Source organism: Ambystoma mexicanum, chromosome 14 (genome assembly GCF_040938575.1).
Source record: "Ambystoma mexicanum isolate Mex_15411 chromosome 14, UKY_AmexF1_1, whole genome shotgun sequence".
NCBI lineage: Eukaryota > Metazoa > Chordata > Amphibia > Caudata > Ambystomatidae > Ambystoma > Ambystoma mexicanum.
The window spans coordinates 510,074,450-510,088,884 of record NC_090940.1 but is presented as its reverse complement, the minus strand read 5'-3'; the positions used below and the strand labels follow the sequence as shown (position 1 = coordinate 510,088,884).

At 44.2% G+C, this 14,435-nt stretch overlaps 1 protein-coding gene across 1 annotated transcript in view; it reads right to left on the bottom strand.

Annotated features, from left to right (window-relative positions):
• Nucleotides 1-14,435, bottom strand: part of ITPK1 (inositol-tetrakisphosphate 1-kinase) — an 830,437-nt gene that overhangs the window by 149,707 nt on the left and 666,295 nt on the right. Inside the window, exon 6 of the mRNA XM_069637740.1 lies at nucleotides 14,288-14,386. Coding sequence (XP_069493841.1) covers nucleotides 14,288-14,386 — 99 coding nt within the window. The remainder of the gene's footprint in view (nucleotides 1-14,287; nucleotides 14,387-14,435) is intronic.

Sequence of the window (14,435 nt, the reverse complement as noted above, 5' to 3'; positions counted from 1 at the left end):
AATATCATGTTACATACATTAAAACAACCTCCATGAAACAGTCAAATACTGAAATAATCAATGCATTTTGAAAAATAACTATGTACAGTACGAGATATAAATCATATCATATTCCCCCACCAAATCAGTTTCATCTCTCAATTACCCACCCCCCAATTCCTCAACTTACCCATGTTCAAAACCAAGTCTAGTATAACTGAAGAAATGTACCCCAGATTTTCTTAAACTCATTTTCCCATTTCTACTATAAAGCATCCTTTCCATTTCTGCCAAGTCGTGCATTTCACTCAACCATGTCTCAATATTCAAAGACAAAGTAGATTTTCAATTCCGCAAAATAATTCTCTTACCAATCATTGTCCCTCTGAATAACCACTTCTTCTGATGAACTGGCCACTATAGTTGAACAATTGAAAGCTTCAAAATGTAAAAGTGATCTCTGTGCGGCTATCATTATAACAACCTGCCCACCAACATTGCTTAAAGCAATCTGTAAGTTAGTCAATCTATCCTTCGCTGTGGCTCATTTCACCAGGAATTTTAAACAGCCTGGGTAACTCCAATCCTCAAATAGCCTGGACTATTGGTTGATATCCCAAATAATTACAGGCCAATCACCAATACCCTTTTCCTTTTAAAAATCTTAGATCGAGTGGCTTATATGCAAATCTCCGAGCATATGGAAAATGTCCCCATTCTGAATGACCATCAATCTGGTTTTAGGTCAGAGTTTGGAACAGAGACGGCTCTGCTTGAATTGAAGCTTAGACTTTTGGATCGCATGGATAAGAATAAAGCTTCTATGCTGATGCTGCTGGATTTGTGGGCAGCCTTTGACCCGGTGAACCACTACATCATGGTCGCCAGGTTGAGGTCACAAATTTCTCACCTGCAGCAGTCCAGTGGATTTCATCTTTCCTCTGCAACCGGGAAAGCAGAGTTTTCTTTAAGGAGGCAGAAGCAAAGCCCATTGCATTAAGATTTGGTGTACCGCTGGGGGCCTTGTACCTCACTCTATTTGTACAATATCTTCACAGCTTTCTTCTTTGCCCTTTTAGCACAAGAGGGGGTGATATTTATAAACTATGCTGACGACACCCAGTGTGTCATCGCCCTGACTCCGAATCACGACATAGATTAAGCACAGTTGAACAAAAATATATGCCTTGATAGAGAACTGGATGGTTCTCAATGGCCTCTCTTTGAATAAGGACAAAACAGCTTCCGATTGTGGCTCACCTTATTTGATACAGAAACTCGGACCAGCCTATGAGTGTTTTGATATTGGAGCCTCTAAAATAAACCAACTTAAGAAGGTTAAGATACTGGGCGTCATCTTTGATCAGCACCTTAGCATGAAGGCTCATGTTGGGAGCTTGGTGTTGGCCTCTGCCTTTTATATCAAACTGTTGGTCCATTTTAGGCCTCATTACCCAAGCTAACACAGACAATTGCGAGAGCAATTGTGGGGGCAAAAATTGATGATTGTTCTAGCTTGCTTGTGGGCATTAATAAGTCAGTTTGTAATAAGCTGCTGGTTACCCAGAATGGAGCAGTGCGAGTAGTCGTGGGTCTTGCCCGGAGAGATCATGTCTCAGTGGCAAGACGAGCATTACATTGGATCCCTGTTGAGTCAAGGATCCGGTTTCGGCTACTTGTAATTACACATAAATACAGCTTGGGAAAAATGCCTGCTAATCTTCAGAATCTTTTAGACAATAAAACCCATGGAAGATCGCTCAGATCTAGTAATCAGGAGCTTTTGATGACATAGGCATAGTATGAGGAAGGTTTCTAAGGGAGCCTTTCACATTGCAGCCCCTCAGGCTTGGAATGACCTGCCTTTGGAATTGAGGGGCATTGAGTCGACTGATGTTTTTGAAAGAAAATTGAAGACATTACTGTTTGCCTAAGGTGATCCATTGCTGTAATCCGATTCCTTATCGATCACCTTATGATTGGTATAGTTATTTGCGTTTCGCTGCGCCCTTAAGCCCACGGGTCCAAGGCCTGCGCAATATAAATCCATAACAGTAATGTAAATGAGGCCAACCAGTCCAGTGCCAGGCCCATGATGTTAAGGGTGTCACAGAGCCGATTTGTCACGGTGGGATGATCGACTGGGTCGATCCAGAAGGATAAAAACCGATGGAGATTTGGAATCGAGATTTGAGAGCAAGTCTTCAAGGGTGTTCAACAGAGCTGTTTCCTTGCCTCTGGCTGCTCTAAAGCCAGACAGGTGGTCGTGGAGACAACCAACAGATTCAGTGTGTTAGATATATTGGGAGATGACCAGCTTCTTCAGGAGTTGGTCCAGGAAGGGGCCAATTGAGATAGGCTGGTAGTTAGCCGGGCAGGAGTGGTCGGCAGAGGGAGATTTGAGGAGAAGATGTACAAGCGGGTAGGGGAAGGAGCCAGTGACGAAGGAGTGATTACAGAAATCGGCCAAGACTGGCACAAGGGAGGCAATGGTGCCCTTGATAGTTCTGGAAAAGAAGGGAAGCACCTGTGTGGTGGAAACTTTCATAGAGAGGACTTATGGGCGAGAAGGAGGAGAATAGGAGGGAAGGTGTTTGGGGGTCCAAGGGAGGCAGGAGAAAGGGGAGTATAGGAGAGTGAAGACAGGATGTCCCGAGTTTCAGTTAAGAAGTGGGAGGCCAGTGAAGTACAGAAGGTCAGGGATGGCAGGGGAGAAGTGGAGACTGCAGTAGGATTGGTGAGTTCCTTGCAGATTTTTAACGGTTTGCATGTGTTAGTGGCCCCAGAGATGCAGGCTTGGATTATGGGCCCTCCTCTTTGAGCGGATGCAGAGTCTGTATTGCTTTTGGAGCATGTGTTTGAACAGGCTGCAGGACTGTGTCAGAGGATGTGCCGGATTCCCGCCACTTCGGCTCAGCAACTCTGCATTTGCTTTTCAGAGAGACTAGATCAGAGTCATACCAGGTGTTGCGCATGGAGGCAGCCTTCACGCGGATCCTCATGACATGGGCAAGGATGCCCAGGGTGTTGGTGAGAGAGGTGAAGATTAGCAAGGGCAAAGTCAGTGTGGGAGTCCGTGGCAGGAGTGGGAAGGGGAATGAAAGCGGCAAAAGCAGCAACTGACATTTTTTTTAATTGGTCGATTGACATAGGAGACAGGCAGTGCAGGCAGAGGCTTAGCCGGGGGCCCTATGAGATCCAGGTGAGAGGACAGGAGAGCATGGTCAAAACAGGAGAGATGTGTAGGGAGCAGGTTGGAGATGGGGAAGTCTGCTGAGATGAGAACATCCAAGGTATGTTCTGCTGAGTGGGCCGAACCGGAGGGATGAATGGTAAGGGAAAGAAAGTCAAGAGGCTGAGGAAGAGTCCAGAGGCCGAATCAGGGGAGTCAAGGTGAATATTGAAGTCTCAGAGGAGGAGACGCTTGGAGGTGGAGGCAAGAAGAGGTTAGGTCCGACCACTCAGAGGAAGAGGGAGACTGGGCCAGGGGTTCTGTAAATGGTGGCGAGAATAAACAAGAGGGTTGGAGACGCCAAGCATGCAGACGAGGCATTCGAAAGAAGAGTAGGTCTGAGTGAGAATGATAGTAGCAGGGACCCATTCAGGGAAGATCAAGGCCACTCCGCCTCCGCGAGGAGTCTCGCTAGGTTTATAAGTGGGGTATTGTAGAGGTTGAAGAGTAGCAGCAAGAGGGATGAGCCTTGTGGGACCCCAACAGGATGCTGTGAGTGGTGCTGAATTGAAGGGGCTTAGTCACGTTGTTTCCGTTCTTTCTCTTAGGAAGGACTTTACCCATAGCAATGCTGTGTCGTTAATCCCCATTTCCTGGACTCTTTTGATGAGTTTCTTAGTGGCCTGTGTCGAAAGCTGCTGAAAGGGTTAGAAGTATTAGTGTTGAAGTGACATTATTATTATGGTATTTACGGAGCACGGACCTAGCTTTGAGAAGCAATGGAGCACTTTACAGAGGTATAAAACAATACAGATACATAATGGAGAGCTTAACAGAGGTATACAACAGTACAGAGGCATAACAGTGTGCTTTTCTGAGGTAACAAAACAGATATACAGAGAGTGGGATACAAAAGGGGCACAGTTGTACAGAGTGGCGGGGAGTTGAGGGGTGGGTGGCTTCTACCGAGTCAGGTGGCGCGAGGGTCGATGTGATGGTCTAGGTGTTGAGGCAGAGAGATTGCTTAAAGAGGTGGTTCTTGAGGTTCTCTTCTGAATTGTAGGAGTGTGGGGCAAGTCTGATGCTGTCAGGGAGGAGGTTCCAAAGCCTTGGGGCATAGGCAGAGAAGGCTTGTTTTCTGGTCCTTTTCTTTTTGCAGCGGCGGATTTCAAGTCTGCACATGTCCTGGCTTCTGGTGGTGTACTGTATGCCAGAGATGCAGGGTTTCTATGCAAGGTAGCTGGGTTACTTGAGGGTGAGTTCCTTATAGATGATGATGCAGCAAGACTTGAAGGTGATTTGTGCATGCAGTGGGAGCCAGTGAAGGTCGATGAGGACCGGGTTGATGTGGTTGTATTTGCGTAGATCCTTGATGAGGCGTGCGGCCGCGTGTAGGACAGTTCTTAGTGGCACATGGGAGGACGATGGGAGGTCTTCTAGGTGGGATAGGACTAGTGCTTGAACAGTGGATCTAAAGCAGACTGGAGCGAGGAAGGGCTTGACTTTTCGCCGGAGGGAGCGCTTATACCAAGCTGAGTTTTCTAAGCTATGTGTGTCTTGAAGGAGAGGTGTTTCTCGATGTGGAACCCGAAGAACTTGGTGCAGGAGGTGAGCCCGGGGTGTGAAGCCCTCAGTTCATGGTTGATAGCCAGGTCTGTATGTCTGGGTGTTCTGGTGCGTAGTAGGAATTCAGTCTTGGAGGGATTGAGCTTCAAGTATGCACTGGACATCCAAGACGATCAGCGAGAGGCAGGTTTTGAGCCTATGGATGTCGATGGAGTTGATCTTGAGGTATAGCTGTGTGTCAGAGTATTGGTAGATGTGGATGTTGTGTGTGACTAGGAGTCATTGGGGTCTTTAGTTTTTAGATCATCCCAGACAGATAGTGCAGTCTCCCTTCCCCTCATGGGTCCAAAACATACTTGTGCCTGGTCAAGTAACTGATCGCTTGCCACATAATACAGGATTTACCATGTCCAAGGATTTGTTCATATATGTATGTTTCTAGGAGTCTTACTAGGTAAGGGATGTTTGAGCTAGGTTGGAAGTTGGTTAGGTCTTGTGCGTTTCCGAAAGGCTTTTGAGGAGTGGTTGAATGTATACCGCTGTAAAGCTTCGAGGTACAACTCATGTTGCCATAAAATGATTCATGCCGTTCTGCAAGTATTCTACAGGGGTATCTTGAGTCAGGGTGATCTTTTAGATGTCTGGTGTGCAATGGTCTGCTGGGGATCCTGCTTGTTGATTTGATTCACTAGGTTGTGCGATGGGTCTAAAATGAGAGGCGGATACAAAGTCTTCATATTCGCAACATCAGACATCTTTATTAAAGAAAAGCGGTTGGATGAAAGCCTCTCTATCCCTATCCTAATGATAGTTTCCCTGCCTAGAAAACTAAAACTAAAGATCAGTCGTTGTCAAAACCTATGAAATCAACTTAGCGTGCAAGGAAATGTCTCTAACTTATGCTTGGCAAAACGTGTTCATAATGAAAACAAATAATTCTAACAGAAGCGGTTTTCTCCAAGGAGAAATCCTTGGATCCACAGGGTAGTTCCCTTCCCCTGGATATTAAGGTATGATGGTGAAAGTGTCTCTTTCAAACAGTTTCTTTAAGATGGCCAAAGTAGCTCATTCAAACAGTTCCTTGAGTATGACAAAAGTGTCTTTGGTATACTTCTTTACCATGTACTTTTCCAAATAAGTATGTTTCTTTATACAACTTTCATGTTCCTCCTGGTATACTCCCCTGCCAGAAATCCTCTAGACAATGCTTCAAATCCCCTGGTATACTCCCCTTCCAGGAATCCCATTTTAGGTCATGCCGATTCCCTAGTATATTGCTCTGCCAGGTATCTTCCTCCCAATGTTCAATGCCCGACATGTTTCTTTCACCAGGACTTCTTAGATTCAAGGTCTTTTAACACAACACAGTTCCATCACTTCACTGTGTTTCTATTTGCATGAGGTATGACTTGTTCCAACTTTCCCCACATTGATATCCCATATATGTGGACTTGTTCAAGTTCTGCCGCTGTGCTTATTTCTTTAACATATATCTGCTTAAGGTTATACTTGCTTCAACTTTCCCCATATCGGCATCCCATATATGGGGACTAGTTCAAATTCTGCTTTTGTACTTAAATCTGTTCGATATTCAAATATTCTTCTTTGTTTTGTTGGCTTACATGCCTTTCGGTACGCCCCGGGGTCTCCTATGGCTTTGGGTGAAGTCACCTGTGCTTCTCAGAATTCCCGACCCATGACACTTTGTTGCAATGAAGCCTCTGTCGCTCTGCCGACCTTCATCCAACTCTCCTTGCAACTTCCAGCACACCCGCCGGCTTCTCTCCAGGACCAAAGACTGCTGCCTCTCAGCACTACTGCGTCTCGAGTAGCACCGCTGCCTGTCTTCTGCTGGTCCTCGAGCAGTGGCTGCAGAATCTCTCCTGGTCTTGCGCCACGCCAGTTAGTAACTCTGATAATTGCTAGCTGCCGTCTAGATCTCCTCCGATACGGTCCTTTCTCATATCGCTTCCTTCGCCTGCTCTCACTGCAGTTTGATTGCCAATAGCATTTTTAAATGTCCCGCTCACTCGTGATCCTTCTAAAACAACTAGTCCGCACATTCAGATTTGAGTTTTCTACAATCTGTATAGACTCTTCACTCCTCTTCCTCGTCTCAGTACCTGAGTCTTTATGGGAGTTTGAGTTCCCATAATTTCTAAGATTTCTACAGTGATATTGTTCAGAAATTTTATCTAAGAAAACATTAGAACTAGGAGATTATAGTTTTGGACTATATTTGTGTGAGGTATGGATGGCATATTGATTAGAGTGATCTACAGAAAGGAGTTTCTGGGTTTTACACAGAGGGCTTTATAATGTGACAACAAGCCATCAAAAACGTAGGTTTTATGAGGTCTTCTCTGGCAAGTGGTGAATACTGCATCTCTCCTGAGGAGGTCGCCATTCCCCCCCCCCCCCGACGGCAGTCTCCTCGCATGTGATCCTCCCTCCCACCCCAGGTTCAGGATCTGGTAGCGGCTGCCATGCCCCTGGCCACATGGAAGGGGATTCTTGTTGGGGAATCGGTGATGACTCCACAGGAGTCATCACAGTTGTTAAACTTTTCTTTTGAGATCACTGAGATGTAGTTTATTTTTGCAGGTAGTTCCAGAGATGAATGGCTCGTGAAATTGTAGTTTATTTTCTTGGGCATATGCTTGATGACGCTGCTGGATGTTTGGGATTTTGTTTTTAAAGTGACTTGCAAGGTCGCCACACAGTTTCTGGGAGGGAGTGGGTGTGCGGTCGGGTTTCTTAGGTCGTTGATGATGTTGAACCTCTTTTTCTGGGTGTTGCTTGCTTTTGACATGCGTTTATTGTAGTACAGTTTTTTGCTTGTTTTCCGTTTAATTTAGTCATAACAGTCTCCTTTGCTGTTGGTCTTAGGTTTTCCTCCATGCTTGTTCCAGTTTCCTGTTTGTTTTTTTCAGGGCTCTGAATTGGTGTTTAAACCATCTCGCCGTCATTTTCTTTTGAAAAGTGGTTAAAGGCTTTTCTGGTCCAAAGCATTTTGTGTTGCCGCAATCCGTTTTTGTAGTAGCTCAGTTCTTTGCTTCTAAGTGAAGCGTCTCTTGGACTGCGCGTTGTCTATTCTAGTCTGGTGTTGAGATAATTGGTGCTTAGGAATTTACTGTTTCTTTTCTGAGTTGTAGGGATTTTTAGGAGGCCGGTTTGTATTCATGTTGGTGCATGGATCACAAAAGGTATTATAAGGTGGACACACCAGAGAATGTGAATTAGGGGTGCAGTTGTGACAAGGTATCTTTTGCAGAAAATTGCATCTAGGGTGTGCCCTGTTGAGCGAGTTGCTCCCTTCAACAGTTGCTGTAGTTCGATTGTTGCTAGGTGAGATGTTAGTGATTTGGGGGAGTACAAGATGCACAGATAGACACACCTCAATCTCATTAAGCAACAGAGTCTGGAAGACAGTGTCAAGGGACTATAAAAGGCAAGGCATTTGGCAGAAGGTTTTGGGTGTCTGGAAAAGGAGTTTTGGAGATGGATGGCGACAGGCGGCAAGAGGAAAGACACAGGAGGCTAGTGAGAGAAAAACGTATATAGAGAGCGGTTGAATCAGAGCACGGGGTGCTGGAATAATTCCCTTATTGCATCCATGTACAAAGCATTCTGTGTTCTGCTAAATGTTCAATTAACAGCAAGAAATGCTAAGCCTGCGAAGCTTAGGCTGACCGTGATTCAGAAAATCACAGACACAGATTTTATTGAAAACCTTTATTAAGAACATTTATGGAATTTGCACATTTTTAAACACAAAAAGAAAGTAAAGAAAAGACTGGTATTTGGATTTGCACATCACCTAGAAATGCTGTCATGTGATTTCAATGAGAGCACAGCATTGCATTTAGACATTAAGAAAATGGCCTTTCTTCAGAACTCTAAACCTCTCGTTGTTAAGATGAATATTTGAAACTTCGTAATATACTTCTCATTCAGAATATGAGGTTCCCGGCAAGTGTATGTAAATAATGTTTTTCTTAACAGAGATGGATCTATAAAGTGCACTAACATTTCTCCATAAATATATGTAAAAGAAATTGCTGTGATCCAACTGTGATTGATGGAAAGCATATTTTAAATGCACGAAAAGTTACAAACTACACAAACTGCTAGAAATCATACAATAATTATACTGTTAGATTGTTTGCATTAGCATGACCCCAATATTAGTGTTTCATATATTTGTTCTGGTCTGTTGCAAAGTAAAACGCAGGACACAACGCAACTCCAGTTCGAATTACAATGGAGGACCAGGATAATCGCAGTAAAACCATCTGGCAAAAGTCAGACCAGTTTAGCCAGCCATCAAAGAAACACGTTAGACCCACCAACAACAAGAAATAAGCTCTGCCTAAATAAAATGCCAAACAAATACATCTAGAAGTTCCAAGTAAATGAGGTCTTGCTACCACATAAAATCTGAGAGGTGATCACATGGGGAAGGTCTGGTTTCTGGAAGGCTTGCAACAGTTGTGAACTCTGCCTTCCTATACATTTATACATTTACCATCTGTTAAGGCTTCACAATAGGACTCTCTCAGCTATTCATATTAATCATTACCTTGAAAGCCTCAACATGCAGCGTGCACTAAAAATGAAGCCGATTCTTGTGTATGACATTACTTGGCGTTTAAAAAATGTTTTGCCTAGAACTTTGCCATGCTTAGGTCTTTTTGATATATATTCATACTTCTCAATAATTGATAACTGGTATAAAAGTTACAAACTCTCAATTTTGATCTCACATACTCATGTATTTTGCTTGATCATGCAAATCTGGAAATCCATATCACATTGCTGGTAACAATTTCTGTCAAGAGTTGTTTGAGTCCAAAAGTGTCCAGAATGCACATGTTAAAATATGTTTGACTCACCAAATTAAGGGGTAGATTCTCTGGGAGAGTCAACCTATTAAGCTGGCGGATGGGAAGACCCAACTAGTCACAAATTGTGATATTGTAAGAAATACTGTGGGAAACTTTAGAGATTATTTAAGTAGAAACCCACATCACGTAGGAAGAGTGCTCTGGGATTCTGTAGGCTACAAACTGGTAACCTCTGTCTGAATGGATGAGTGCTGGAGTAGAATGATAACTTTTACCTGAGGCAGACATGATTCCCCGAGACTGATAAAGAAGAGACCCGAGGGACCTAGCTGACTGGTGAGATTGCCTGGAGGATGTGAGGGGCAATGCTGGCTCTGTGCCTTAAAGGAATAATCTAAAGTGAGTATCAAGCCGCAATGTAATTAGATATATGTCATCTGGAACCATTTCTCTGCGAAGCACCTGCAAAGAAGGGAACTTGGGAGTGAAACTACCGGGGGAGGTTGATTCCAAGTTGAATGCTTTAGCATTTAAAAGTGAGACATATTTTGCTTTCTCAATATATTCAATGCCAAATGAGATCTAATTCAGTGTAGAATAAATGACATGTGCCCACACAGAGCCCATAGTTTCTTGAAACAAAGTTAAGTAAATTGAATGCTGTGTCTCTTCACAGGTGTAGCCAAAACTGAGGCTATGAACTGATGTCCAGCGCTCCATAGCCTGACAGGATTAATAAACCAAGTCCTGTGAAGGCCTAGTCTCTCAAAAAGAAACCTACTGGGATGAAAGGGATCTTAGCTGAGCCACTTCCATTCCATAGATAATTATGAAGATTTCAATTAACATTCAAATCTCGCTCATGACATAGCGAGAAAGGGGAAGATCCTGTACTAAATAAACGCAATCTGAAAAGTGAAGTGGGAGGGTGACTTATTCTGCTTCCAGGAAAGCGTAAAACCAAGTTGCTAGGTTGTGCAGATAAACAAATATTCCGTCTGTTATAAACCGATAGCACAGCTTCCATAAACTTAAAACTGTAGATTATATGCTGCATACCATAGCTTGTAGTTCACATGCATGAATATGCTATAAAGCAACCACAACACCTTGCTAATGGGGAGTGCATTAAAAACAATACATGTCATTTTTCTGTGTAATCTTTCTCTGATCTCAATGCTCGTTGGTGACATGAGAATTTTTTTTAAAAAAAACTACACAATGGCAATCAAGCACCCGGGCCAACATTACATCGTATATAATGCTTAGAAATACATGGAGATATAGGTGCATTTTATTCAGGAATGATTGTGAGTTTTCGGTTTCTTATTGAGATTTTCACAGGCAGGTGAATTCTACTTATTGTAACTAAGCTGCAAGTTTATATAATACTGTGGTGGCTATCCCCAGCATAGGGTTAGGGGGTGGCATGTAGTTTCAATCTTGTATTTGAATAAAATAAGAGCCTTGACACCAAAAACAGCACGTTTCCTTTCACAGAATTGTGAGGTGGGAGTGTATGATAGGAGGTGTTAAATCTGAGAGTACAACTTAAGAGTTAAGACATGCATTCAAAACTAAATCTGCTAGGAGGCTGTGGGCAGTGAGAGGGGGGAAAGGGTGAGAGTGATGGGGGACTCAGAGGGGTAGTGACGGTGGGAGAGTGAGCTAGAGGGACAGAGACACACCCCATCCCAGGAGGAGGGGAGATGTGGACCCATGAAAAGTGGGAGAGGTGGACCTGTAAAATTGGGAGAGATGGGCCTAGGAAAACGGGTAGAAAAAGGTTTGGGAGAGCGTCAACCAGGAGGCTTGAGAGAGAAGGCCCATACATTTGGGAGAGAGACATTGCAAAGTGTATCGAAGCGCAAGGCATCGCCCTCTGAAAGGGGAGGAACTTCCTCTTATGATATCCTGGAAAGGAAGCAATATTCTCACCCTTTTCCTGACCCTAGAAACCCCCTTCCCTAATAAACTCATGACTAGTGGTAACTCTGCCGTTACCCTAAAAAGTACTGATGCGAGGAAGAAGGCGACCTGCCTTCCCTAAGATTACCTTGTAGCTATTGACACGAGGGAGAAGAACAGAGGAACAAGGATTACCTCCAGGAACTACATTCTAGTGGTTGCCAATTTCCTATTGGTTCCCCTCCCAATAGAAATAGAGGAAGAGAACCAGAAGAATTGTCAAGCCTTCCCCCTGTAGGAGCAAGGAACCAGAATCCTGTGCAGGAGGAGAAGGAGCTGTGGACCACTACCTTATTCAGAGAGAGGGGGGACCCCTGGTCCCCAGCAGTCTGTGGGGAACTAAGGAAGACCGGAATCTCTCTCTCTCTCTCTCTCTCTCTCTCTCTCTCTCTCTCTCTGGGCACAGCCTGGAGCAGCAGCAGTCTACAAAAGGACTGAGGGAAGCAGGAGACATCCTCTCTGGAAGAGGGCAGCTGGGGAAGACCCTGAAGGAAGACTCAGAGCTCAGGAGAAGCCGTAGATGCTTACCAGTGGCCAAGAACCGGGACCCTTGTGGACCAAGTACCAAGGTACGCAGAAGGGAACCGGGAAGGCACAGGGAGACCCCAAAAACCTACTGAAGTCTACGGTAGCACCAAAAGATGATGCACCATTACAAACCTGACACAAGGGTGGGGGACCCATAAGAAACTGGGGAAGCCACAGTTTAATACTAAAAAGGGCAAGGACCCATTGACGTCTACAGAAGTAAAAGTAGTAGTAAAATTAGAAGACTTCGTAGACAAAGACCAAAATTCAGAGAAGGTGAATATAGGACTCACATCCTCTTTGGAAGAGAGCTGAACTCCTAATCTTCATAGTACTTCTTCGCAGTACTTGGGCGACGTCTGCCAAAGAAGGAACTGAGACACGGGTCTGGGACCCACACACTAAGAAAGGAGACACAGTCACTGGGAGGAGAGTATACAAGCGCTGTGGACTGAGGACTTCATGAAGAGCTAAGAGGAGGGAGGTATCCTCTTAGCCAATGTTAATGTGGAAAAGACCAGGGGAAGAGGACTGTCCCCCTTGGCACTCCAGATATGGAACGTTTAAGGGTAGGGAGTTTATAGACCAAAACATGCCACCGCTGTGCCTCATACTTCTGACCCCTCACAAAAGTTAGACCTAGTTGAAGAGGTGCTTAAAGAGGAGATGAGATGAACCACAGGAGGCAGAGAAGAGAGAAGCCCACAATTAGTGTGGAGGGGCCCAAAGAGAAGATGTTTAATAGCAAGGGCAGTATTAAATATAAGGGTGACCAGAGTAGTATCACAACGAACGGTAGGAGAGAGGGAAACACAACAAGTAGGAGAAAAGGAAAAATCAGAGATAATAAAAAAAGAGGATGAAGATTCCAAGAAGATGAAAACATTGAGGTGATTTTGGAAGCACATGAATTTAAAGATGGAGAAAAAGAAGGAATGAGAGGAGGTCTCATAGGTACAAGTCTGTGTCAGGATGTGGAGGAGAGAAAGGTTGGGTTGGAAAGCCATAGAACCAGGACACTAGGATGAGAGGCATAAAGACCTTTCGTGTGCCTCATGCCCATCCTTGGATCAAGGCCTTAGTTTAAGGCCAGCTCAGCATGCAACCAACTACAGAATCAACCATCAAGTTCCAGAACAGACTTCAGATGCTAGAGGAGGACTGGCCACCCTACACTTATTACACAACAATATCACAACAGTGAGCACATAACCCCACCTTTGGTATTGTGATGTTAAGCCGATAGTAGGGACCATTACCCAGCCTTAGCAAGTACTGAACACATGCCCACTTTCGATCTTCCTGAAACTTCCAGATAGACCCTTATGCTTACATTAGTGCTCGACCATCCTGAAATATTTTGAGTTAATGTTATCCACATTATTGACCTTGATTTAATTATTTTTAGTTTATCCATATAGCCCTAATAAAGACCTGTTTTTTGAAACCTATTCCATACCTCGCTCATGTCTGGTCCGTGTATGCTACGTGATACCAGGCCATCTATCAAAACACACATTACCTCTATTGCAGCTAAATTGCCAGGAAATTCGGGTTCATTGGTTCAAAGATTTGCCATTTGCCACAGAAAAAGAAAAGCCCTGTGCACAACAGTCGAATCCCACCTACAAGGAAAAGTCTCCCTTGAACAGCCAGTCATTTTCCCCTTTTGGGATAACACGGGGCTCAGACTTGTTCTTGCCCCATGCCATGGGCGTATCCTATTCGCGAGGACAGATGAATTAAAAAAAGAAAGCACTGCTGCTCCTATGGCATTCAGGCAATAGACAGACAAGTTAAGAAGCGCATGCACAAGTACTTCAATTGAATTTCTGTTCTAGGTTACTAATTTTGGGGACAGCTATGACAGGAAATCATCTTCAAATACCCTCAGTTTGGACACCACTTAATTTAAAAAAAGGTACAATGAATGAAACTGCTGCTTTATTTATTTTTTATTTCTTTATTTGCATTTTTAAAGCGCATCGAGGCGCTGTTACAGCAATATATGTCTCTTAGTTGCGTATTTATAACGTGCTTAATACCCGAAGGTTACCAAGAGCGGACCCGGGGATCGAACATGTGTTGCTTCGTGTCGTCTTGTTTCCAAGGCGAGCACGTTGCTGCTGAGCTATCCACCAGGGATTGCTTAAAGCTGAAAATGTTTTCAAAAAGAGACAAAAAGTGTTTCTACCACAGGAATGCAAATAAGATGAATAAAACCTACTGAATGGAAAGGTCAGGCCACTCTTCTCGATCACTTGCCAGGCATCCTCTCCTCGCTCGTGCATCATCTCGATGAATGGTGGGGAGCATATCCTCTCGTCTGCAAAACAACATGGGAAGGATGGGTTTAGCGTGCACTATTCACTATC